The sequence below is a fragment of the Cervus elaphus genome, chromosome 5 (assembly GCF_910594005.1).
Source record: "Cervus elaphus chromosome 5, mCerEla1.1, whole genome shotgun sequence".
Lineage (NCBI taxonomy): Eukaryota > Metazoa > Chordata > Mammalia > Artiodactyla > Cervidae > Cervus > Cervus elaphus.
The window spans coordinates 122300709-122327577 of NC_057819.1; the positions used below are offsets into that span (position 1 = coordinate 122300709).

Below are 26869 nucleotides of genomic sequence, written 5' to 3' on the forward strand. Positions count from 1 at the left end.
TCCGACTCTTTGCGACCCCATGAACCACAGCACGCCAGGCCTCCCTGTCCATCACCAACTCCCTGAGTCCACCAAAACCCATGTCCATCAAGTCGGTGATGCCATCCAACCATCTCATCCTCTGTCGTCCCCTCTTCCTCCTGCCCTCAATCTTTCCCAGCATCAGGGTCTTTTCAAATGAGTCAGCTCTTTGCATCAGGTGGCCAAAGTATTGGAGTTTCAGCTTCAGCATCAGTCCTTCCAATGTACACTCAGGACTGATCTCCTTTAGGATGCACTTGTTGTATCTCCTTGCAATCCAAGGGACTCTCAAGAGTCTTCTCCAACATCACAGTTCAAAACCATTGATTCTTCTGTGCTCAGCTTTCTTCACAGACCAACTCTCACATCCATACTTGACCACTGGAAAAACCACAGCCTCGACTAGATGGACCTTTGTTGGCAAAGTAACGTCTCTGCTTTTTTATCTGCTGTCTAAGTTGGTCATAACTTTCCTTCCAAGGAGTGTTTCTTAATTTCATTGCTGCAATCACCATCTGCAGTGGTTTACTTTCAACATAAACTAGTTTCATTTTGAAATGCTTTATCAGGATACCCATTTTCATCAAGGTCCCAGGAGATCTCATTCTGTAGGGACAAGACTCTAAGTGCTCAGCCGATGCTCAAGGCCCGTCAGGGTGTGGGACTCTCCTCTCCTCCTGCTTCAACAGCCCCTCCCCAGGAGTCCCCATGAGCTGAAAGACACTAGGCAAGGCTGGATGTGAGGGGAAGCAAGGGCTGATTTGGAAGGTGGCCTTGGGACTAGACCCTCCTTCCAGCACAGAGGGGAATGGTGGGCAAGCATCAAACAAGACGTGTGGCAATTTGGTTCCCAGGCTGGATCATTGTGAGGCCCTTCTCTACTGCCTTGATGGCCCTTGGGATGGGCCCAGGGACCCAGGCCTCTGTGCCTCTTTGTGGGGAGGATGAATTTCACACTGACTTTCGTGCCACCTTCCTGTGAGGACAACTGACTTTGAGGTTTGTTTATCCACCAGACAAAGGTTACTCCTTTGGCACAGCCAGGACTTTGAACTGTTCAACCCAGCTCCAGACACCAGGGTGTTGGTCAACCTTCAGGCCCTGAGTCCAGCTGGAGAGATGGCCCTTTTTGCCCCTGACCTCCTTGAAGATCTAGAGGCTCCACCTGTGGAGCAGCTGGAATGCTCTGTCCTGTCCAGTCTAGGCCATTCCTCTTCCACGCATAAAATTGAGGGATCCCCCAGAACGTGGTTCTGCATCCTCCTCTCTTTACATGAAAGCTGGGCATCATCCACACCAGCAACTCTGCCCACCCGACAAGGACTTGCCCAGCCTGAGTCCACAGCCTCTCCCCTGGCGGCCCAGAGACACCTCTTTGCCCCTTACTCCGCTCTACACCCTGCCAGCAGGTCACTTTGGGTTCTAGTGGAAGGGGACAGTCCACATGCCACTCAGTTGGCACTGAGGACTCTGGGCTTCCTTACCCCACCTCCAAACCACCAATAATGCCGGGGTCCAGCCTCAGCAGGATCCAGGGGATACCCTCAGGATGAACGGCATCGGCGAGAGAGAGAGAAGACACGTGAGACCAGCCTTGACAGGGCCAAGTCAGGCAGGTAGGCCAGTGGGGAGTGACAACAGCAGCCCTCCTCCTGGTCTGCAGGAAATCTGGGCCCGGCTGGCGAGAGCCCAGAGGCTAGCAAGGCTGGACATGGACCAAGGACTCCGGATTCAAGTCAACAGCAGCCGCTTGCCTCCAGCAATTGGAAAAAACGGAGCCTGAAGTCGAACAAAGAATGATTCAAACACCTCTGGCCTTCCCCACCCTTGTGACTCTCACACATTTCCCTCATTCCCCACTTTCAGCATCTCAAAGAGAAACTTCTATCTTAGTGATTTTTATAGGCACCAAACCATTTGTACCTGAGAAGCGTGAACACCCCGTAAGGAAACTCCCAGCTCTCAGCGCTGCTCTGAGGTCAGCGCCTACTGGACTCCACCCTCTGGGAATGACCTCACTCAGATGTGTCCCGGGGTCACCTGTTTTGGCCACAGAGAGTCTCCACACCCACCCTGCTAGGACCCTCCGTGGGGAGGGAGCCGGGAAGAGGGGCTCCTTCTGCTCAAGGGCTAATGAAGGACAATTTTAAGCTCTTTACCACTTGCTCCTATTCACTCTCTCTCCTTATCCCTGCCTGTGCCCCCAGCATGACTTCTATCCAGGTGGCCCCAACTTGCATTTCTGACAAGTTGCAATCAGGCTCTGAGGATTCTCAGTGGGCAGGGCTCTGCCCAGTGTCTGTGTGTGGGGGTGATGCACACAGCAGGGGTCTGGCAGCTCCCCAGATCCACGCAGGGGCGTGAATACACCCAGCTCCCCAAATAAGGATCCGTTCAGACGAAGCTTGAAAGTAGAGAACTCCAGGAACTGGCTCTCCTGGAAAACTGCCACCCACCGTTTTCTTTCAAAGGATCATCTAATCCCCTGCGTCTAATAAAAATATAATAAGGAATTCACTATCAAGAAAATCATCTTTTTCCCTGAACTCCGGGCAGTTCCTGAAACTCGTGTGACTTCCCATAACTTGAAGTCCCTTCCTGAATGTAGGACCTGGGTGTCAGACCTCACGTGCATGGATCCTGAATCCTCCTTCCCGCCTCCTCCTTGCCTGGCTCCGCCCTGGAGTCATCATTGGGGTTTAGTCCAGCCGCGCAGACCAGCGCACAGACAGGCTGCAGCTGCGGACGGCGGGCGGGCAGGAGGCGTGCAGGAGCCGCGGGCGTGGAGGCGCCGGGGTCCCGGGGCGCAGGTGAGAGCTGGAGGGGCGCTGGCCGGGGCTCCTGCTGTCGGACCGCTCCGCGCGCGCACACAGGGGCTGGGTTGGTGGAGATGGGGCGCTGAGCTCTCGGGCTCCGCGCTCTGCGCCTCCGCTGAGGGAGAGAAAAAGACAAAGACTTCGCAGTCCTGGTGGAGAACTGCGTCTCTGCAGGGCGGCCCCAGGCTTGGCTCTGCCCCTCTCTGGAGGGGCAGAGAGTTGGCATCTTGAGCTCCCAGACGTCCACCCATCCGCACAGAGCCCCTGCTGCCCCGGACCACATGTGGGGCGAAACACTTTCACATCCAGGCCAACAATGAGGCTCTCATACTTGCCCAGAACTCACTTTCATGCGCATACACACTTGTGTGCGTTCACAAGGGGCACACATGCACACACAGCTCATTCACTCACAAACACTCATTAAAACAGAGCGAATCCTTGAGAGGGGCACTCCACTGCCTCTGTCTACGCTCTCCTTTCATCTTTGGTTAAACTGCAGGAGCAATCTCTAAATTCAATTCACCACCCACTAGTGGTTAATGATCTGCAATTTGAAAGCCACTTTTCACTCCCAGTTCCTGGGAGGCCCTCAACCCTGGGACTAAATAGATAAGGTGGTGGGGAGGTACAGGGCCCCCCCTTCCTCCCGCCCCCGGAGGGTGCATCCAGAAGGTGCAAGGAGGGGGAGGATTCTCAGAGGAAGTGCCTTGTGAAAGAGAGAGAAGTAGCCCAGCTGATGGGATGGCAGGTACTGATGGCAGGTGTGAGGCCGCAAGGTTTACAGACTCAGCCCCAGGCCCGGAGGAGCTTCTTACTGCCCAGTAGGGATCCCTCTTGGCCATAGCCGCAGGGGCAGGACACCGCAAAGGCGCCCGGGACTGGGCCATCTCTTCCCTCTGAGCCAGGGTTGGGGCTCCGTTTCCGCTGTCTTCTGAAGGTGGTTGGTCGCCTCCCTCCACATTGTTGGTGAAAGGCCTGCCTGGAGAGCAGGGTGCTCACCTTCCCATGTAAATATCCTGGTACATAGCAAGTTACCAGTGAGCCTTTGCGTGGGAAAGCTGGTCCAGCTTCTCCTAGGTGCTGCAGGAGTGGAGATCCCTGCTGACCGAGAACCCCTGTGCCCCTGGTCAGCCGATAACCCTCGGGTCCACACACCTGCTGCCTCAGTTTCCCCAAGGTCCTGTGGCAGGACAAAGTGCTGGCAATGGCATGCACTTTGCAAAGTGTTCCACTGACGCCCAAATGTGACCAGATCCCCAGTGACAGCACAAACCCCAGCTGTGTGCCCTAGCTTAATATATGTAGATACCAGCACCTGTGAGAGTGATCTGAGAGAATTATGAATTCTTGCCTCACTTTTCCCAACTCCAGAATTCTCAGGGCCCCTCCAGGTCTTGCCCCATGCATGCAGTCTTCCTGTTCCACCCCCGACCCTCTGCCTTCTCACCCCTATCTTCCCCTCTTGTGCCCTGGCCTCTCTCTCTCCCGTTTTTCTGTCCTTTGAAGCGTCAGAGACAAGAGGAGAGACTCGGGCAGAGGAGTAGAAATGCCAAACTTAAAAGCCCATCTGAATTTCAGATAACAAATCACTTTGAAACGTAAATATGTGGCAAATATTACATAAAATATAGCTATATTTAAAAATAAGACAACAGGGAACCCCAGACTGATAAAAGCATCAAAGGTGCCTGAAGACACAGGGAGCTCCTCCCATCCCCAGTCCAGCTCCTCCATCCTCAGTCCAGCTTCTCCATCCCAGTCCAGCTCCTCCATCCCCAGTCCAGCTCTTTGCAGACAGCCCTTCTGCACTCTATAAGGTGGAAAAAGTCTGTGTCTCCATTGTTCAGATTTGGTTTATTTGAGACTTGTCTATGGTTTCAAGGATCTGCCCCAGGAACAACCTGGAGTTCTTCCCAGCTCCTAGGCTGTATCATCTGACAATGAGGAGCCAGGCCCAAGGTGGTTGGAGTTTGGGGGCAGAGACTGGTGGGAAGGGACCCTGGCTTTCTTGTCCAGATTCTGGAATCCTCCAGGGCTTTCCCGGTGAAGAGAACGTCAGGGAGAGCATGAAGTTGGACTGAGAGGTTCGTGTGTGTGAGCAGAGCCCCGCCATGGTCTGGGGAAGGCTCAGAGAAGACTGGACGTTTAGGGGCAGCGGGAAGAGCAGCAGGGAGGCCCAACCAGTGCCCGTCTGGGAGCTCACAGCTTCAGCAACCTTGGGCAACATGACAGAAGATGGCCAGGGGTCACCTTTGCACAGGCATTCTCCCTCAGGAGGACTCCAAGTATTGGTAGAAAGTCTGTGACACTTCCTGGTTTCATAGTCTTCTGGTCATTTCATTATCTGTGAGAACATACCTATAAACAACACATCTAGTGACTACAAATGGGTTTTTAAGGTAGCTAAAACAAACATTAATGTTTAAAAACTAAGTCAACGAAAAATAATTTTTAGGTCATAGGGGTACGTGAGAAGTGAAAGTGTTAGTCTCTCAGTTGTGTCTGACTCTTTGTGACCCCATGAACTGTAGCCCACCAGGCCCTTGCATCCATGGGATTCTCTAGGCAAGAAGACTGGAGTGGGTTGCCATGCCCTCCTCCAAGGGATCATCCTGACCCAGGGATCAAACCCAGGTCTCCCACGTTGCACGCAGATTCTCTACCATCTGAGCCACCAGGGAAGCCCAAGAATACTGGAGTGGGTATTCTATCCCTTCTCCAGGGGATCTTCCCAATCCAGGAATCGAACTGGGGTCTCCTGCATTGCAGGTAGATTCTTTACCAGCTGAGCTACCAGGGAAGAATGAATTTGTAGGACACAGGGATACATAGTGCTGTGAAAACCACAGAGGTGGGGGTGTGCAGGCTGGCGAGACAGGCTCTCTGGGGTGTTTCCCTGGCAGGTAGACAGAATATGAGAAACTGAGGGCAGAGTGTGGTTGGGTGGGCCTGACTTAGGCTCAAGGAACCCCACACACCTTTCTCAGAGGGCCATGCCCTCGCTGCTGGAAGACACCAGCTGCCCTCCCAGCCGGCCTCTGGACTTCAACCTGCTGCGTCCTTTTGCTTTCCTTTTACTGATCAACACGCACACTCCCTCCAGAGTCCAGTTGGACAGGTCAGTGTGTTACAAAAACACCCTTTGCTGAGGTCACCCACTCTCCATGTCACCTGGGCCAGGTGCAGACCAAGGTTGACCTTTGACTCATTCAGCTCTGCTGAGGCACCTGCCCAGAGCTCATTGGAGGGGACTGACCGCACCCCTCATGTGACATCGGCCCTGCAGGGAATTCTGAGCAGGACTGCAGGGATTGAGCACCTATTGTAGGCAGAGCATGTGGGAGGCCCTAGGGGCCCTCCCCACGGCACTGTGTGTGTGTGTGTGTGTGTGTGTGTGTGCTGTGTGCACGTGACAGTGTGTTCTCCCAGGGAGTGGGATTGGATCCTGGAAGCTTCTGAAGAGGCAGTGGCTTCGCCAGGCTAGCTTGTCCTGGCTCCACATGGAGTGAGACCCTGCGTGGTTCAGGACTGTGAAGGAACCCCCTCATTCATTTATTTTCAGTCAACATCCTGGTGGCTCAGAGAATCTGCCTCCTAGGCGGGAGACTCAGGTTTGATCTCTGGGTTGGGAAAATCCCCTGGAGAAGGGAAGGGCAACCTACTCTAGTATTCTTGCCTGGAAAATCCCATGGACAGAGGACCCTGGAGGACTACAGTCCAGGGGGTCACAAACAGTGGAACAGGACTGAGTGAGTTTCACTTTCACTTTCACTCAATTCCCAGAAAGTGTACTGGGAACTTGAAACACGACTCCTAGATTGATGGAAAGGGTAAAAGCTGGACAATGGTCAGGAAAACATGATGAGGAAGGGTTTTGAGGGGGTGAGGTTCCTTCTGGATACTATAGACCCCTGGCTATCTCCCTCCCAGAAAGAACACACCTGCCCTTCCCACTAAGTCTCCTGGTCGCACTGGGCATTCGGTGATGATGCCAGGTCACCAGCAGGAGGCTCCCCCTCTCACACAGTGAGGGATCACTGCTCTCAGAGCACAGGCTTAGGTGGCACTCTTCCTTTGGTTCCCTGGTGGGTGAACCCTCCATGTGACCCTGAGGACACCTGCCTCCTCCAGCTTTGGGGGCCAGTGGGCAGGCCTCCCTGGGAAGGTATTCCTCAGCCTGGGGAGACATGGCCTGCCTCCCTGTCGATGGGACTCCCAGGCACACGTTCGATGGGAAACAGGGGAGCCAAAGGCTGTTCCGAGGTCAGTGGAAGCAGCAGAGTGGCTGTGGTCTGAGGGGAGACCTTGAGGAGACTGGAAATGCTGGGCGACCTGCCCAAGGCTTCCTCCAGGACAGATCAGTGGCCAGAGAAGAGCACACAAGATGAATCTCCTGCCTGCTCAGGCAGGCTCAGGGTAGGACACCCCTGGGCAAGGGTCTCCCTCCAGGCAGCCCCGAGGGCTCTGGCTAGGGGGCCAGGAGTCACTGTCCACCACCAGCAAGGATGCCTTTGGGCCCTATGGGTACTGGGCACCAGTCTGTGTGTGAGAACCTTTCGATTTAAGAAGTTATTTTGTAAAAAAAAAATACTCAGGAAAAGAATTGAGCAGATTTTACCTGAAGTGCCAGGAAAAGCCCCAGCACAGGAAGTTGCAACACCTCTTTCTAGAACCTTCCATCACATGAGGTTCTCAGCAGCAAGTAATAGTGATGAGCTATTTATGCCCCATCCTGGCAATTGCTGAAAGGCAGCTACTGGATTGTGTCCATCTGTGAAATCTCAGCCTCTCTTGCATTATGCTGAGCAGGTTGTGGCAGGATCAGGGCAGCTGTCTCTCTTCACTCAATCACCAAATTCTTGGTTCTTAAAAAAAAGAAAGAAAATGATTAAAACTGTGGAAAGTTCTTGTGAAAAATGAATGTCAAAGGAAAGATAAACATCCACAGAGAGAACCTGCCTTCCCAGGGGTGAAAACGCATGATGGGCAGCATGGTAACTGTACCACGTGGCCTGGCAGGGCCTGAAGAGCCCCAGATGGTGGGGGTGCCTTGGCCAGGGGGACAGGGAGCTTCACTCTTCAGTGCCCCAGGCACCACTTGTCCTCCTGGAAAGGAAGCAAAATTAAACCTGTGACATGCCACTTGCAAACAGACCTTGAGGAATATTCAAGATTTGAGCATAAAAACAGACAAAATTTGGCCATGATGGATATTCTACCATCTGGGAAGCCTTTTAAAAAGGATACTTTAAACAAACAACAAAAACTACTTTAAAAGAAAACCCTGAAGCCTTCCAGGAAAAGACAGACAGGACAACATAAACACGTGGAGTCTTTATTCCAAAGATGACCCGGGGAGAAATGGTAATGGAAACGTACTTAGCCTGGAAGGCAGTTTGTCTCTTTAAGGGGTGAAAGTCTTATAAACCTGTAAGGAGAAGACAGACAGTCCCAGGAGGATGAGCGAAGGGTTTGCAAAGGCAGTGACAATGTGGAAACCCGAGGGGCCAGAACCAGGATGAGCTGGTCAGCCCCTCCACAGCCCCAGGTGTCACCAGGAAGAGGCAGAGCTGGGAGCCAAGGGGCCCGGGCTGCTCACAAGCTAAGACAAAGGGAATCCTTGCAGCCACTGAAGTCAAGCTTTCAGGATCCGGGGAGGCAGACCTCACCAGCAACACACTACAAAGTGAGAGCCAGTCGCAGAGAAATGGACAGAACATGACCGCAGAACACTCCCTCCAGTGTCTGGGGTTTGTGCCTGATTATTCCAGTGAGGGGAAAGCTGAGGTCTGGGGAAAGAGGGAGGGGACAGTGTGAGTGTCCTGGGGCAGCTGTGACCAAGGACCACAAACAAGAGATCAAAAGAACCAAAGTTTGCCCTCCTCCAGTTTGGAGGCTGGATTCCAAAATCAAGGTGTCAGCCCGGCTGCAGGGAAATATCCTTCCTTGTCTCTTCCAGCTTCTGGTGGCTCTGGTGTCCCTTGACTTGTGGCCACATCCCTCCAGCCTGTGCCTCTGTCAGCTCCTGGCCTCTTCCTGTGTCTCTTTCTTATAGATTTGTCTCTTCTTATAAGAAAGCCACTCACAGTAGATTGGGGCCCACGCTGCTCTAATACGACCTCCTCTTTCTTTATGACTGCAAAGGCTCTGTTTCCAAGTAAGGTCACCTTCACAGGTTCTGGGTGGACATGTGTTTTGGGGCCACCTTGCAGTCTTCCCTGTTGGCTCAGTGGTAAAGAATCTGCCTGCCAATGCGGGAGATGTGAGTTTGATTCCTGAGTCGGGAAGATCCCCTAGAGAAGGAAATGGCAACCCACTGCAATATTCTTGCAAGGGAAAGGGTCTGGTGGGCCCCAGTACACTGAGTTGCAAAGAGTCAGGCTCGGCTTAGCGACTAAACAACAACATTCACCCTAGTACATACAGTACAGAGGGAGAGAAGAGAGAAACAAGTAGTGGGTTGTCTAACCTGATTCCACATATGTAAAATCACATACATGTGTGTGCACAAGAACACGTGTCTCTCAGGTGACTTCTTTCTTCTTCAACTACAGATGTTGTACATATGTGAGAAAAGAAGGCTGTCCTTCTGACGATAAATTAGGAATAGAAGCAAGTCTAGAAAATCAAGGGAAGCAGGAGACAGCAGCACCAATGGCAGGGGCCTGGGGGCTGAGATTGTCCCTCCCCATTTCATTCTCCTTGTTTGACCCAGAGTGTCCTGGAGTCAGGACTGGGGCTGGTCACCAATGGCCCCCTCCTGGATGCGATTACATCCACAGTTCCCTTTGCTCCAGGCCCTTCTACCCAACTCCCCCCAACCCCGGAAGTAGGGGGAAAAAAAGATCAGAGACACTGAATTCAAAACCAAAGGGTACCAACTCCATGGCATTCTGGAAAAGGCAAAACTCTGGACACAGTAGAAAGATCAATGGCTGTCAGGAGTTGGGGGGAAGGATGGATGAACTGATAGAACAGAGAGGATTTTTCGGAGAGTGAGACTACTTTTTGCTGTTGTTCAGTCGTTAAGTCATGTCTGACTCTTTGTAACCCCATGGATTGCAACCCGCCAGGTGCCCCTGTCCTCCACTATCTCCTGAGTTTGCTCAAATTCATATCCATTGAGTTGGTAATATGATGTAACCATCTCATTCATCCTCTGTGTAGTACCTAATGGTAGCTACATGTCATTATGAAAAGTGAAAGTGTTAGTCACTCAGTCTTGCCTGAGTCTGTCCATGGAATTTCCCAGGTAAGACTATTGGAGTTGGTTGCCATTTCCTACTCCAGAGGATCTTCCTGACCCAGGATTGAACCCTCATCTCTTGTGTGTCCTGAATTGGCAGGCAGATTCTTTACCACTGCACCAACTGGGAAGCCCAAATGTCAGTTTTACTGGATGCCAAAGCCTGAGATGAGCATTTGTTTCAGAGGAAGTCAAAGTTCAGCTTTCCAGACTGTAACTCACAAGTTCCACAGGAAGACTCTTTTTGTTGATAAAAGCAAATCTGGAGAGTGGACCAAATGTCCCCAAATGCCAAGCTGCAGAACGCAAGAGCAGAAGAGGGGCTGGGAGCATCCAAGGTGGTCTTAGGTTGGTGTCAGGTTTAAGTGGCTACACGAGATTCTGTGTGTCACAACCCATCTCTACAGGATACACAGCTCAGGGAGTTTTGCATGTTTTATATAAAATTCAAGATAACCCCAGCAATATCAATGGACTTGTCTCCCAGGGACTTGTTTCCTGTCTCATCTGTGTTTCTCATCTGTCTGGCAGTGCTCCCACTGCAGATATTATAAAGGTGTAGAGAAGGATCAGGACACAGTGGTCAGGGAGGGGCTTGGGGACCCTGACCCACCCTGGCCAAGGTGCAGCCCCTCTCACTGGCTTCCGAAGGAGCCTAAGGGATCTCTGACTCATCAGCTTTCCTTCCTCCAGGGAGTGTCCCAAAAACCAGTAAGGAGGACAATGGACTCCTTAAAACTCCTCCACATCCTGCTGGCCATGCTGACCTCAGCATCCACTCTCCTCGCTCCCAGGATGCTCTGGGTCCTCTTGTTCTTGGCCACCTTCAGGAGTGCTCAGAGTGGAAGTAAGTTGCATGGTCCCAACTCTGCAGGGGGTTGGGGGAGGCAGCAGGGGCAAGCCGGGTGTGGGAGGAGAGACCTAGATCAGGCCAGGAGGGGCCCAGGCTCCAGGTAGTGCCAGTGACCCCAGGAAGGGCGGTCAGTGGATGTCCTGAGGTCCAGCCATGACCCACAGGTGTGACTGTCCCCCCCACAGACTGGGACCACCCCAACTGCACCAGGGGCGTGGTTTCTGTGTTGCGGGGCAAGCCAGCCATGATGACCTGCGGCATCTCCAATGCCTTCTCCCACATCAACATCTTCCTGCAAGCAAACCCCACGGCTCCCTGGAAGCTCATCTTCAGAGTAAAGGCCCCAGGAAACTTCAGTCAGGATGGATGGCAGCTCTGGATTCAAGAGGGCGAGGCGCACCTAGTAATTGAAAAAGCCCAGGACACCCATGCAGGGCAGTACAAGTGGAATCTGACGGGGCGCCAGAGAAATGTCGAAATCACCACCCTGAACGTCTCAGGTGAGCAGAGCGATTGAGGCAGTGGTTGACCCCAAGAGCTTCTCTGTTTGGCTGTGGGGAGGGGGAAGTAACTAGGGAGGAGTGATTCCTGCCCACCTGAGGTGCCCAGAACCACGGAGATGAGGCCTGAAGAGGACTCCCACCCTGCCCCACCCACCCCACGTCTGTGCCCGCTCTGAGCCTCTCCTCAGGGCAGCCCCGGCGCTGGGCCTGGTCACTCTCCCCGGCTGCTCAGGGAGCCGGTGCCTTCCCTCCCTGCACACCTCCTCTCCCCCCACCCCACCCCTTCCTTTGCTGCAAAGCTTCCCCAGTCACCATCCCTCCACCCACCCCCTTCGCCTGTTCTAATGCAGTCATAGTCAACCTGAGCCCTGGGGACAGGAAGTAGGGGTGCAGCTTTGCCCCGGACCAGGAAGAGTGGGAGGAGCACCCCCAACCCAGCCGGGCCCTGGACGGGGAACCCAGTGAGGCCTTCATGAACTCCTGTATCCAGGGCTCATCTGATACCTGGGGCAGAGGGGCTGCATCAGGGCAGACCCTGGGCAGGCCCCGCCAACCTGCCCTGTGTCTCTTTGGCAGAGCCGCAAGACCTGCTCCTCACACCTTCCGCAGGTGGGTGTTTCTATCTTCATCCTGCAATACAGGAGGGGAGCCTATAGAAAGCCCTCTTGGGTCTCCCCTCCTCTGACACCCTTACCCTCTGTGCCTGGAGCCCTGCCCATCCCATGCATCCATCCCCCTGCCACTCTGCTACCCATGTGCTTCCCAACCACAGGTGATGTCTGCCTCAAGGGTGCCCCCAAGGGGGTCAGGGGCTCCTGCACAGGTGAACTAAGGAGGGAGGTCCCACCCATTTTCCGCAGGTTCGCAGATGACCACAACCCCTTTCATTGTTTATCCTGAACACAAGAGCCAGATCCATGTAATCCCCATCCTCGTCCTGGTCGTCCTCTTCAGCCTACTGATCTGCACACTGGCCTGGCACCGATGGGGTGGTTCCCTGAACTTCAAGCTCCAGAAGGTATTGGATGCTGTGCCTGGTCTGTGGGCTGGGGATTGTGGGGTCATCTCAGACCTGAAATAGACACTCTGCCCCATGGTCTCGTACCCACCGAGACTAGTGAGAGACTTGGGAGCATTTGAGGTCCCAGAGAGCCAGAACCCCTCCCCCAGAGGACCCCAGCCAGCAAATGCAGTCCCAGTCCCAGAACACAGATGTCCCACCCCAGACAGGCCACTGAGTTCACACTGTCCCTAGGACACCCTAGAGGATGCCATGGGGGCTTCCTGCTCCTTCCAGGAGACCTAAGATGTGTGGGTGGTGGATGTTCCTACAGGATGCACTTGTGGGCAAAGATGTCTGCGCATGGCTCTCATCAATCCCATCCTCCCTTCGTCAGGTAAGGAGGCTCTGAGCCTGGGGTGGGACCTGTGTGCACCGTGTGCACTGGACTATGCAGAGGGGACATGCGGGAAGACCAGGCTGAGGACTAGGAAGCTTGGCAACTTCCTGGCCTCTTCCTGATGTACATGCCAAGGAAGGCCACTTAGCAGGTTCTGGGATCCAAAGTGCAAAAATCTCACGTTCCATAGCACTTGACCTAATAGGACCCCCCCTCTCTTCCACCCCACGCAGGCCTGGGCTCCTCCCCAGGGCGGGAGTGCCTTGCTGCAGCAGTCACGTGGGAGAGGCCCCAGTCTGGGGTCCTCAGCTGATCATGGACACGCTCTTGTCTTTGGAACATGAGTAAGAACCAGTTTGAGGGACCTTCCAGGAAGCACTTGTAGAACGAAAGTGAGGCAATAGCCTGAGATGATGCATGGGGCCTCCTCCACCACCCCAAAGGGTACAGCAGCCCCGGATGGCAAGCTGGACAGGTGGCTGCTGGTGGAATCTGTGTCCAACGTCCCTGGTCTTCCCCAGCCCTGGGGCTCACCTCTCTACCACCTGCCCCAAGTGCTGCCCCTTCCTGTTCCCAAACCACATCCCAAACCACATATACCAGATGTCTTTATAAGCAAAACTGTACAACCTCACTGAGTGTATTCTTTGTTGGTTTTTTTTTTGGAGGTGGGGTAGTATATCTTTTTTGCTTCCTTTCCTCTTCTTTTCTCTTCTCTCATGTTTGGATGACTTTAGTGATGCACTTGAATTCCTTTTTCTTTTGTGTGTGTACATCTATGATAATAGACTTTTGGTTTGTTGTGACCATGAGATTTTGATACAACGGTCTATATATACGTGCGTGATTGTTTTAAATTGCTGATCTCTTCCTTTCCAATGCACTTCCAATATCCTGCATGTGTACTCTGCTCCTCTCATGATTACTGGTTTTGATAGCATGTTTGTGTGTGTGCATGGCTTCCTACTCTTACTGTATGTTTGCCATTACTGGTGAGCCCTCCCATTTCATCCTTTTCTTGTTTCTCGTTGTGGCCTTTTCTTTTCAGCGTAGAGAAGTTCCTTTAAAGATAGAGCTGCTTTGGTGGTTCATTGAATGTGTTCGTAAAAGGTACATATAATGTGATAAAAAGAAGGTTTTTCTAGAAGTGCTACTTTCAGTGCTTTGCAAAACGTCCATATTGCTCATCCTCAAGATGAGCATCCTCAAGTCCACTAAACCTACTAGCAAATCATCGAATGAGCCGAGAAATACATCTTTAAGTGAAGAAAATAAAAATCTGAAAGAAGCTGCTGTGAGTCTTACAAGCTAAAAAGTCCCAACGAGGGCTTCCCTGGTGATCCAGTGGTTGAAAATTCACCTTGCAATGCAGGGGATGCGGGTTCAATTCCTGGTGAGGGAATTAAGATCCCAAGAGCTGTGGGGCAGCTAAGCCTACATGCCACAACTAGCGAGCCCATGAAACCCGACACAGCCAAATAAATAAATATTAAAAAAAAAAAAGAAGTCCAAATACATCCAGAAGGCCAGATATCTGGGAGGCCTCACTCACCATGGAGAATCTCAGATGCACACAATGCATGCTGCCTGGTGGCTGTATCCTCGAAGGAGGGTAACGATCCCAGAACAGCTTCGCTGGCACCCAGAGTCCAGGTCTAGAACTGAGTGTATTTGCATCTCCCAGGTTAAAGAAAGGTTCATGCCAGAAATGGTGGGTTTGTTCCACCCCCTGGGCCAGGCCCCTGAGACACAGTGGGCATGGCACGTGGGACCACCATGCTCTGGGGGCCGTGGAAATCTGTTCCATTTTGCCTAAAACAGACTAAAGGTGTTGATGCTTTGAAAGTCATTCAAAGGTCATTTTAATATTGCTCTCACTGTGGGACGGGCTCACATTAAGTCATTCAGCCCCCGCACACCCAAGGCAGGAAACCTAGAAAGAAATACTGTGTCTGGGTCCTTGACTAATTTTAATTTTCTACTTGTTGCTTATCGGTACATTCAAGGAGTTCTCTAAAGGAAGTTTAGCTCTGAGTCCTTGCAGTGCCCTAGAGACCCTCCCCCCAGGCCCCCTTTGCTCCTCCTCAGCCACACTGGCCCTCTTGCAGGCCCTCAGAAACCCCAGGCTCTCTCTGGCCTTGGGGACCATGTGTGTGCTGGTGCCTCTGCTTGGAGCCCTGTTTCCAGATAGACCACCTGACCCTCTCTCACCTCCTCAGTGCTTTACTCCTATGGCCCCTTGAGGTTGGGCACCCCTCTCCCAACAGGTGCTATGTGTCCTGCCACGGGTCTGCTCGTCCATCCCTGGAGTTGTCTCCAGGCCACGGGCGTCTAGTCCGTTTCACCCTCTGCCCTTGGCACCAGCACTGGCAGGTGCGGGCGCCCAGGGAGTGCTGGTGATGAACAAAGGCAGGATGAGGTTGGAATGGGGCGGGTTTGACAGGCCCGACGCTTTTATTGCTTCCTGCCAACAATTTTGCTAGGATCCTCTGGGCCTTTGGCAAGATTCTGCCCCTGAAATAGATACCCCCTCACACAAGAAATATCTATAGGTAGGTGGACAGCCCCACCAGGGGCCGTCAGCCCAGCAAACCTAATCTGCCCCCACCTCAAACTTCACCCAGGACCCCGAGCCATCAGCACAGGAGCATCCAGTCAGAGGAGGGGCTTTCCAGGGAGGAAATAACTTAGGGCTGTCTGCCCACGCGTGAGCCACGTACACACGCCGACACTGGAAGCTTGGCCCTCTAGCCCAAGGACCCCAGGACAGAGAAATGTCTTCCTCTTCCTGGTTGCCCAGAGTCTGTCTCTTCTTCAAGGACCTCCGAGCCCTTGGGGTCAGGGTCCAGGCATGGGTCTCCCTCTGGCCTGGGGGCTGCTCACCAGGACCCTGGTGCACCAACACACTGGATGGTAGCCCAGCTGAGCGGTCTCCAGCCCTGGCACCCACAGGAAGAGACTCGTGAGCCACTTGGGCAGCCACGACCTGGGCACAAGCCCCGGGCCTTTCCCTAAGACCACACCCAGCCCCCAGCTGCAGTGGTGACTGACCAGACACTCCAAGTTTCTGGACATAAATCAGGTCCCAGCAGAAATGGAACCAGAAGACCCAGGCATCTGGAACCTGACCCCCGCCCCCACCTGGGGACCCCCCCTTGTCTTTCTCCTGGTCCTGCCCCTGCCCATTCTTGCCCTCCTTTCTCCTCTCCCTGGTGTGCCACGAGGGCAGAGGGCCAGGATCACAGGACTACCAGTGTTATCCTAACTAGACACTCTTGTGAGAAAGTCAGCACTGAGGTTCTGAGGGGGGCAGGGGCAGCTTGTGAGTTATCCTGGATAATCTGGAGGGGTCTCTGACAGGGACTCAACCTGAAGGCCATGTGGTCAGCCCTCAGCTCCTCCCCAGGCTAGCCCTAGAGTGTGGCAGGAAGGCTTGTTCCAACCTGGAGCTCATGGACACCAAGAGGGGCTCTCTAAGGAAATTAACACAAAATCACCAGTACAACCCCTGAAACAGAAGCAAATGCTTATTTGGAATGAGAAAAGAAATCACAAATTTTATAAAGCATCCAAAATATCTAGGAAGTAACAATATTTTAAAATTAACTGACACCACTGACCTTTTTTTTTTTTTGGCTCGTAATTTCCCTGCCTCCTTTGGTGGCCTCTTCAGATGACCACAAAAGAACACAGAGAAATGTCATCCTTATGAAGGCACAGCCTGGCCAGGACAAGATGTTCATGAGGGACCAGGATGTGCTTGGCCAGCTGGGGATGTGAAACAAGTGCCTTGGCTCCCTACAAACACAGGAATTTCAGAAAATTCTACTTTTCAAGAGTCTCACACAAAAAGAAAAATGGGTAACGGGGGGGGGGTGGTGCAGTTATAATTGTGTCTGACTGCATCGAGGAGAGCAGCCTTGGAAGTGAAATATGTGTTGACCAGCATGGACGAGTACCACGGCCTCTGCCAACAATCTCACATTTTTATACACCTCACCTGACTCTGCTAGGCACCGAAGGACACAGGTCCCTTTCGTCCACCCCTTGAGCCACACATCTCACACCTTCCTGTCATGAAGCCAGAGAGCCTGCCCAGAGCAGGGGGCTTGCAGGGAAGAAATCTGTACCTGGAGGCCGTAATGAATTGCAAATTTAGTGGTTTAAAACAACAGAAATTAATTTTTTCACAATTCTGGAGGCCAGAAGTTCAAAACCAAGGTAGGGTTGGTTCTTCCTGGAAGCTCTGAGGGAGAATCTGCCCCAGGCTTCTTCCAGCTCCTGGTGGTGCCAGCAATGTGTGCTTCCTGGGCTTGTGGCCCCATCTCTACACTCTCTGCCCTTGTCACCACATGGCCTTCTCCCAGTATCCAAAGTTGTCTCTCCTTATAAGGACATCGCCGTGTCGGGATTAAGGCCAGATAGGATGGTTTCGTCTTGACTACAACTGCAAAGACCCTGTCTCCAAATAAGGTTCCATTCACAGGTCCTGGGTGGACATGAATTTGGGGGAGTACCATTCACCCTTGGGCTTCCCTGATGGCTCAGCCGTAAAGAACCTGCTTGCAATGCAGGAGCTGTAGGAGACGTGGGTTCGATCCCTGGGTCAGGAAGATCCCCTGGAAGAGAGCATGGCAGCCCACCCCAGTACTCTTGCCTGGAGAATCCCATGGACAGAGGAACCTGGTGGGCTACAGTTCACGGGGTCACAAAGAGTCAGACACGACTGAAGTGACTAAACACATACGTTTTCAACCTCATTTCACCATTCCTCTCCCAGATAGATAGCAAAACCTTCATTGACCTTAGAGCCACTGGCACACCCATAAATAGACCTACCAAATCAGCTAAATGTATCCTCAGCTCAATTTTCTCTTAACCAGGCCTCAGAAATGCTCTGGGCCAGACAGAGGCCACCTGACATGCAAGCAGACTGCAGAGAAATGGGGCTCTGGATCACTGCAGTTACACATCTTCACCAAGTTTTATATCATACACTATGCTCTAGGCCTTGGGAGTGTCTGAGGCCTGATTGTCAGAACCACATAGTAAAACTGCCTGGGCCCACGTGATAGGATGTTTCCAGGAGATGGTGTCCACCCTTTGTTCCAGCTCAAACCACCTTCACACAACTTCCAGACACCTTAGTGTGGATGGTTATTCCTATACAGCAGGTATGATGAGGCCCAGATACTTGAAGGGCAGCACAGATCCCAGGTCAAACAGCCACCTCAGCCCCATATCCTGAAGCTTCCTTGAGGGTCTGCTGCAGGTCTCTCGACCATCAGAGCTGAAACCACTCTAAGCCTCTACCCCACAGAGGAACTTTCCAGCCCTGCCTCATACCACATTGCTGTGGGGTCAGCTCTGGGCTCTACAAGGAGGGCACACCCAACTTAGGATCAGTGGGTGTTCCGCCTGAAGAACACACCGGGCTGTGCCCTATAGATGCCTGAGTGATGTAACCATGTTAAGAGCCAAAGACCCATGGACACCCCAGACTCAGTTCTGCTTAAGAGGAGATTCACCATCCTCTTTTATTCACCCTGGGCCAAGAGGAAGGCAGAGGAGGGGGACTCAGCTTCTAGGCCACAGTCCTCCAAACAAGGAGGGGATGCCGGCACCAGTGTTGCCAGAGAGCCTGGGGAGAAGCTGGCTGCTGTGGGAGCCTCGGCCCTGGGAGAGCTGCCACGTTTCCAGCCCCTCAACCCAGGGTCCCAGAACTCCAGACTGAGGCCCACGTGGTCACTGTTGTCCTGGCCTCCCTGCAACACCAGAGGCTAGAAGGACTGACCTCTCCATGACAGCCCCGATAGCCATTAGCAATGAATGACTTGGGCCTGGAGAGGAAGAATGGTGAGTGGCCCAAAGACTGAGAAATGGGGGCCCACCTCAGCATCAGGGGCAAGGGACACAAATAGCTGTAACTGGGAGGGAAGTTCTCTGTCAGATGGATTTTTTACCATATGAGCCACCAGGGAAGCCACAGAGTGACCCCCGAAAATGCCTTTGCATCTGACTGAGCCTCCTCCAGTGTTTGGGGTTCCCAGCCACATCCCATGGCCACACAGACAAACTGGGTTTAACATATTCATTTCCCTGGAATGTAGCAATATTTGTTTCTCCTTCATAAAGTTTATGTGGGCAGCTAGCAGCTGAAACCAGATATCTCAAAATGTCCATCTCCCCATCATGGCTGAAAGCCACCTATTCTTGCAAATGGTTCTGGTTTCAGACCACCTGCCCTCCCAGTTCATGGTCAGCGTGCCCATCTCCCCACGTAGGAAGAGAGTGGCTGTGGGTTCATGCCCCTTGTCTCATGGGTGCCTGAGGCAGGCAAGGTCACTGCAGGCTGGGTGGGGGGTGGCAAGTGAGGGGGCAGAAGGGACTGGGTGGCTGTCACCACTGTCACTGAGAGTTGCTTGCCATCGATGGCTCCCTTCTCCCACCACTGGAAGAAAGCTCAGTCTTGTCACTTCCAGCAAGAGTCAGGCCGTTACCTCTGCCACCAGCCGAGTGTGCCCCTGGGCATGGCCCTGCCGGTGCTCCCCGCTCAGCTGCCTAGAGACATGTGGAAGTCGGAGTACCTTTGGAGTTGGGGCCACAGGTTCCCCTGCTGGAAAGTTCCCAAGGAGGGAAGGCAGCACCACACCTCTGCTCAGATTCCCTCTGACTCCAGCATCACTGCCTCCCCAGTGCACAGGTGGTGGGGGAGGTACACCTTCTATCCTGGCATTCAGGTCTCCGCATGTCCGCCCTGCCACCACCTGCAGGAACAGATGCTGCCCTGTGACCCAGGCTGGGGTTCCCCTGGTTCCCTTGAGGCCCAGAGCAGGGCCTGAGCTCCGTGACCTGGGCCCAGCTACCCCCGCCCCTCCCTACCAGGCCACCGAGGGGACTTAGGATTCATGCTTCTGGATTGCATGGATTAAGGAAAGTCTCTGATCCTAAAGTCCTGAATGATGCTGATCTGGATGAAACCTCCCACTCTGGCCCCACCTGACAAACAGAGAGGTGGCCCCACAGACACGGAACCCATCAGCCATAGACCTTCACTTAAATACACCAAACACGAAAGACGTAAACCTGGGATGCTTCTGGTAGACTTTCTTTTTTTTCTCTCACCGCACTGTAAAAATATCATCTTCAAAACACACATTCTAGGAAGTTAACAGAAAATGCTGAAGATTAAACGTTCTGGGAAAACCATAGCAATGCGGCCTCGGTGACTGGCGGCCTGCCCTCATGGAGAGCGGGCTCGTCACTGTCTGTCATCTGAGTGGATGGTTGAGGTGCTCGATGAATAACACATTTTTCAGTTAAAAAGAATTTCTAAGATTTATTTCAGTTTAATTTATTTGTTTTGAAGTCAGAGAGAAACCAAACTTGTACGGAGAATGAGCTGGGGGTTCAGACATTTGACACAGACATAGGTCACACTCACTGAACTTCCGCTCCATGACGATCGTGCCCATAGGCTGTAGAGTATCCTGCACTGGAGAAACCACAGGATATACGTGGGCAGCTCTCGTCACTGCCACGGACCCCACTGCTGGACACGGTGGGGGATGCCACAAGGGGACATCCTGAGGGGAATCATGAGGGGACCCAAAGAGGAGACACTATGAAGGGATAATCATGAGAGAATGCCACAAGGAGACACCATGAGGGAAACATCATCAGGGGATGTCATGAGAGGACACCATGAGGGCAGCCATGAAGGGAACATCATGAGGAGACGCCATGAGGGAAACCATTGGGTACACTATGAGAGGAACAGGATCAGGGGACTCCATGAGGGGATAATAAGGAGGAGACGCCGTGAGGAAAGAAACATCATCCAGGGAAGCCAGGAGGGAACATCCTGAGGAGATGCCATGAGGAGAATATCAAGGGGAACAGACATGTGGGGAACTTGAGGGGAACACTGAGAGGACTCTCAGAGGGGATATCAGGGGGGTGTGCCGTGAGGGGACATTGATGGGCACACAAACTGTCCCACGGAGGCATACCCACGCCTTCTACTTTACCTAATGACTCAGCTCCCAGCTCCAGGTGGGAAGAACATGCCCACCCCTGGCCAAATGAGGATCTTGCCTGGCAGCAGGACTATAGATGTGACAAAGACCCTTCTCAGGTGACCCCTGTTCCTGCTGTGTGTTGCACTTTTGTTTAAAAACCCACGACTAAAAAATAAATAAATAAATAAATAAAAACCCACGACTAAACAACACCAGCACGTAAACACAAGACTGAATCATACCCATAAATCTTTGGGTGGTAAAAAGATTATGGAAACTGGGGGCTTCCAGGAACCCTTGACCTGCCCCACTGGCCTGTGGCAGGCCCTTCAAGTTCCTGCGGATCCCAATGACACTGGGGAGCAGCCCTGGGGTGGCAGCTTCGGCTCTCAGGCCTGGGAATCTGGTCCTGACTTACTGTTTGCCAATGGCATCCCTGGTGATGACTTCAGGCTGCATGGACTGGTGTGTCCCCACCCCAAACCGCAGCCTCATGAAAGGAGCCCCAGCCCAACGCTGGCCTGGCTCTCATCAGAACTGAAACTAAGAGCCTGTCCTTTAAAACATCCAAGATCTCCCGACTCTGATCTGCTCTGGCCTCTATTGTCTGATCTGTGGAATCAGGATGTTGATATGGCATCCTCAGGGTCCGTTGTTCTCTCCCGGTGGAGCCCTGTCTGGTGGGTTGGGGGCATGTGGAAGCCGTCCCCCAGTCCAGCCCTGTTGCCACACCAGCCCCGAGACCTGCTATGAGTGTGCACTTGTGTGCTTGTCTGTGAGTGCGGGTGTGCAGTGTCTAAGTGTGCACGCATGTGCCCCTGTTGTTGGGTGTGTTCCCGGGGCCCTTGGAGCAGGTACCTTGGTTCCTAGATCCCCCCTGCCTAGGCCAGGTCTAGTGAGTTAAAGTCAATAGAAGACTTCATTAAGAACCATAGGACCTTGAGATGCAGAGGGCTGGACCCTGAAGGCAGGAACCACAAACTTAAAGGACTGAGAACCAGATGTTGGCCAAGGCCACTTTTGGGAAGGATTTGCTGCTTATCTGTGTTTTCCAAGGCTTCTAAAATGAACATGAACTACTGTGGAAATAAGAAAACACACAACTGTAACATTCTCACCCAGTGTGTAGCCTATATCCACAGCCTGGGTGAAGCAGAGACACAGAGAAGCATCAAGAAGGACAAAGGGGCGACCCATCCAGCCTTCCCCGGCACATGGAAAACCCAGGCCATGCAGAAGCCTGTGAGTGGGGTGCGGGTGTGTGGGTCCTATGTCAATGTGCTGGGTTTGACACCAAAGGGGCAGGGGGCGGTGTTAGGGAAATTAAAATGGAGGAAGTCTTGTTCAGGTTTCAGAAGCAGGAGAGCAGATCTTGCCTGGACTATGTGCCTGCTTGCAAACACACAAATTGTTACCAGCAAGCCAAGTGGCACTTTGAATAAGAAAGGGACTGGGGCTTGGATTTTCTTGAGCCCCTGGAGTTCTGGCCAACTCCCTGGGGTCTGGAAAATCTTGTGACCCACAAGGTGAAACAAACAACATTGTAAAAGTTAAAGAAAAACCAGAGCTGCATTTTTGCACACCCACTGATGATGATATCAGCTTGCATCCTGGGATTATAAGCAGGAGCCTCCAAAACTGCAATTTGAAGTCTCACCTGCGTGATGTGGACCTTTTCCCAATTGGGACTCCATATGGCTATTACTGAGGGACCTGCCAGCTCTGTTTAAGTCTGGATGTTGGTCGGCCCTATGTGGTGATGTGTGTGCTGTTACTTTTCTCTGTTGTTTCTATTTCTCCTCTTTTAATGCTTGTATATTGAAATTAAGCCAAATTATCTTCTAGTAAATATTGAAATTGTTTATGTGTGTGACAAGTGGTTTCTTTTGTTAATGATTCCTTCGAACCAAAAACAAAAGTAAAACTTTCAGCAAAATGGAGAGGGGAGGGGGTGGCCACACACAGCCAGATGTGATGTGGCACCAACCTTCAGGACCGTTTTACCTCTTTCGGTGACAATTGCGATTCTCTGCAATCTCAACAGACTGTGCTGGCAGCATAGGTGCCCACGAACACTCCCTGAGATGCTGGGAGCAAGTGATACTGCGGCAGGGATGGTTTCCAAATTGGGTCCTGGAGCTCATCTTTATAATCAGACTCCAGGAACAGTCATGCTTGTCTGGGGTTCATCCTGTGCCAGGCCGCATATGACATGTGTGTGCTTAACACAGGGCATCCAACTCTGAAACAGTGTGAGGCCAGTGTTGAGAAATTTCAAAACAGCCAAGTTCATGCCAGACGGGTAGGACTCAGGGCCCTCACAGCTGGGTGTGGCCCTTCAGCTGGACTCTACAGAATTCTTGCCTGGAGAATCCCAGGGATGGGGGAGCCTGGTTGGCTGCCGTCTATGGGATCACACAGAGTCGGACACGACTGAAGTGACTTAGCAGAAGCAGCTGCAGCCTGGGTCAGGCCCCCTGAGACTGGAGAAACAGAAGGTGCCGTGTCAGAACCCAAAGCCCTGACTCCTCCACCAAAGTCACTCTCATGGGGAGAATCTTCTGTGCAGCCTGTTGAGGGTCTGGCGTTGACTGGTTCACACCCTGGGCATCTTGCCCTGAAAATGACCCTCTCTGCTCTAACTTAAAGTTCACCAGCAGAAACACCCATGACTGAGCGTCGTTTCCATTTTGGCTAAGTCTCTTCATTCTTTCTGGAGCTATTAGTAATTGCCCTCTGCCCTTCCTGCTCTTCCCCAGTATCATATTGGATACGTTCTGACCCGGAGGGGTGGCGGGGTGCTCATCTTCTGGTATCATATATTTTTGCCTTTGCATACTGTTCATGGGGTCTTCACGGCAAGAATACTGGGAGGAGTTACCACTTCCTCCTCCCGTGGACCGTGTTTTGTCAGAACTCTTCACTATGTCCCGTCTGTCTTGGGTGGCCCCGTGTGGCCTGACTCACAGCTTCACTGAGTTACACAAGCCCCTTCACCACAACAGGGCTGTGATCCATGAAGGGGCTAAGAGGGTGTATGTGCCACTATCATGATGCTGGAGATTCTTCTAGGTGGTTTCTCAAACACCTCAGCAGAGGCAGTGGTTGGTGTGCGCTCTTTTGGTGGACTTTGCTTCTTGGGATTTGGTGGCAATTCCTTTGCATTCTTTCCTGATTCTGCAGAAAGAGAAACTGTAGGAGCAAGTCCTCGGAACCCTCCGGCTTCTAGCAGCACAGTCTTCAGTACCCCGACTCGTCCTTGCCGCAGTAGAAAGGAGGTCACCATAGCGGTGACTCGGGAGTGGGCTGGGTAATCGGCCTGGTGGATGGAGGTCACACCCTAAAACACAGTCTCTTCACATCCAAGCGTTTCGAACAAGCCAAGTAATGGGGCAGAGTGACACGCTGTCCCTGTGGTGGGATGGACCCTGTCTAGGGAGGAAGAAATGAGCCTTGTCCCAGCCACCCCACGCCCGGCCCTTGGTTAAAGCTGCAAATTCTGCTCCTTTTTGGAAAGCAAGACTCTAGATGTTGGGCTCTCAGGACATTTGGGCTAAAATGTACTCATGTACTCAGACCCAGACGACACAGGAATTCTCTGTCAATTTAAATGCCATTCTCTCAGTAATAGAGGAAGTTTAAAAGTCCTTTATATCAATGCCTTGGGAAAACAGGATTTGTGGATCTTAGAAGATGTTTCCCCTTTTTCAACAGTCTTATAATAAGGAAAACCGCCAAGAAAAATGCTATTAAACAATGTACGTGGTCTCCAATCTAAGCTGCAGGCAAATGAGAAAAGGAAGCACATTGCCAGGTGTCAGGAAACCAAAACCGAGAGGGCCAGGAGTGCGGTGGAGGAGGTAATAGAATCATTCACTAATTAAAGCCATTGCTTTCCCCCCAGGCTTAGCTTCCAAGCCACTGCTGGAGGAAACAGGAGAGACAGGGTAGAAATGGCAAAAAGGGGCCAGGCTAGTTGCTGCCCTGATTCTGGTCAGTTGTGTTTGAAGGAGGAGGAGGAACTTGCTGCTTTTGCAATAGGTTGCCAAGCTCCACATTTCTTCCCTGTGATCTTGACTTTCCACCGTGATCCCAATGAATCCGGTGGATCACCGTGGAGTTTTTTAGACCCTCATCCTAACCCCTCCCAGTCTCTGGAAACCCTTCCACACCTGTGTGGCTGGCGCCCTCTGCAGGGTGGCTCCGCGACGTACAGGTTCATCATGCCCTCAACCCTGGAGCACAGGTGTGCTTTCCAGGCTCCCCTAAGGAAACTGGTCAAAGGAAGGTCTCAAAATAAAACCTGGCAGGGAAAGTGCATCAGGTGTCGGGGTGGGTGAGTTGGAGGAGGAGAGAAAGATGAAGAAAGGTTGTGAGGTGATGGCCAGGGCAGGATGGGGTTAGCAGCCAGCCCGAGGAATCGCAGGAAAACTTATGGAGGGGCCTCAGCCCTGATGACCCCTTTCCCCTGCCCAGCAGGTGGAGGCCCGTTCCTCCAGCTCTGGGTCCCTTGTGTGTCCTGAGGCTTTAGTATCTTCCATCCCTCCAACCACTGGGACTCAGAACTGAAATAGAAACCCAAATCCCACTTTTCCACCACGAGGACAGGTTAACCTGAAGCCCCTCTTAGGAAACACGAATCAGAAAGTCAGAAGGCTTTAGCTCTAATGAAAGAAAAACGCGAGTCCATTGGCGTCTCTGGCATTCATTGGCCCAGGGCTGTGCTGTGATCTGCCCTGACTGTGTGTCCTGCAGGGTGATAGAGAGAGCTCTGGCCACTGATCAGCCCGTGAAGCTAGGGACCCCTCTCCCTCTGGGCTCCAGCCACAGGGGAAGGTTTTGCCCCTGAGAGGGCTGGCCACGGTGCCTGCCTGTGGAGCTGGGTTGGACCCACCTGAAGCAAATCTGTGGCCACCAGCTTTGTGAGGTGTGGGCCAGCATGTGGCGTGGCTCCTGGACCCCTCTCCCCGTGGGGTCCAGGATCAGCAGCAGCTGGTGAGCAGCACACAGCATGGCAGCTGTCCAGACCTGCGGAACCAAAGCTTCCACGTGATCCGGTGCTCGAGATACGCACAGGCAGGAGGCACGGTCGTTCACACCAGGCACTGTCCTGAGATCTGATGTGGTCTCCTGTGTGTTTATGAGCAGTGTACTGCCCTCTCCTCTTCAGCAGTGCTTAATTCTAAAATTAAAATTTCTCCTGACAATTTTTAACCCTAAACCTGTCATGGAACTTTATTCATTGTCTGACACCAGGATAGCAGAGATTGCTCCCAGCCCCGTGGCTCCATGGCATGCCCCCACGTGAACATACGTGAGCCCGTGCCTGTGAGAGCACCGGCTGTGGGCCAAGTCGAGCCCTAGGGCAGTGGCCACCGTCACGGGGCAGCTGGGCTAACGGAAGTGCATGGTGAGCCCGGCAGGACCGCACAGGGTGCTTTGGGGCAACCTCCTGTGGCATGAGGGGCTCTAGCCACGCTGAGCTCCAAGGTCAAGTCGCTCTGCAGAGTCTCAAAGCTGTCTAAGTAAGGATTAAACAGAAGACAAAAAAGAAAAAAATAAATGCACACTGTGTAGAAGACTGTTTTGAGAAAAAGGTGTAGATCTGGGTTGGAAGGAGACACGGGCAAATGTGACCCAGGGCGCTCCCACTCCTCCGTGAACTGCCCTGCCACAGTGACAGCGACACGCAGCCAGGGCAGGCCCAAGTGTGATTCTGACGGCGACAGTGTCACAGGTGGAGTAGCTCTGGCTGCCTGGACCCCTGAATGACCGTGTGGCACAGGCCCCCTGCACAGGCTCCCAGGGAAGGGGTGGAGGCCCCTGTTTCCACAGATCCCCCACCGCAGACCAGCACCAGGAGGTCCCTCTTCCAACAGAGGGCACGGGCATTTGAGGGGAGACGAGGTCAGGTGCATATGTTCACAGGGGATCACCCGCACACCAGTCTCCCTCGCCGTGAGCAGACCCTCAGACCAGGCCCCACAGGCATGCTGACTCAGACCT

At 52.8% G+C, this 26869-nt stretch overlaps 1 protein-coding gene across 3 annotated transcripts; it reads left to right on the forward strand.

Annotated features, from left to right (window-relative positions):
- Positions 1 to 2639: 2639 nt before the first annotated feature.
- Positions 2640 to 14130, forward strand: LOC122695351 (secreted and transmembrane protein 1-like). Of its 3 annotated transcripts, none has more exons than XM_043905125.1 (7): positions 2640 to 2831; positions 10780 to 10933; positions 11125 to 11439; positions 12019 to 12051; positions 12303 to 12460; positions 12765 to 12839; positions 13076 to 14130. In XM_043905125.1, exons 1-7 carry the CDS (start codon positions 2655 to 2657, stop codon positions 13184 to 13186), a joined length of 1023 nt encoding a protein of 340 aa, XP_043761060.1. In that variant the 5' UTR covers positions 2640 to 2654; the 3' UTR covers positions 13187 to 14130. The 3 variants fall into 3 exon arrangements, with proteins under 3 accessions (XP_043761060.1, XP_043761061.1, XP_043761062.1); XM_043905126.1 differs by having other exon boundaries at positions 12777 to 12839; XM_043905127.1 differs by lacking the exon at positions 12019 to 12051.
- Positions 14131 to 26869: the final 12739 nt, after the last annotated feature.

What these genes read in the sequence shown, in the direction of transcription:
- LOC122695351 (XM_043905125.1), top strand. Translation starts at nt 2,655, where the DNA reads ATGGATCCTGAATCCTCCTTCCCGCCTCCTCCTTGCCTGGCTCCGCCC. An exon ending in GCCGGGGTCCCGGGGCGCAG is followed by an intron (nt 2,832 to 10,779) that starts GTGAGAGCTGGA and finishes TCCTTCCTCCAG; the next exon opens with GGAGTGTCCCAAAAACCAGT. An exon ending in TCCCATCCTCCCTTCGTCAG is followed by an intron (nt 12,840 to 13,075) that starts GTAAGGAGGCTC and finishes CACCCCACGCAG; the next exon opens with GCCTGGGCTCCTCCCCAGGG.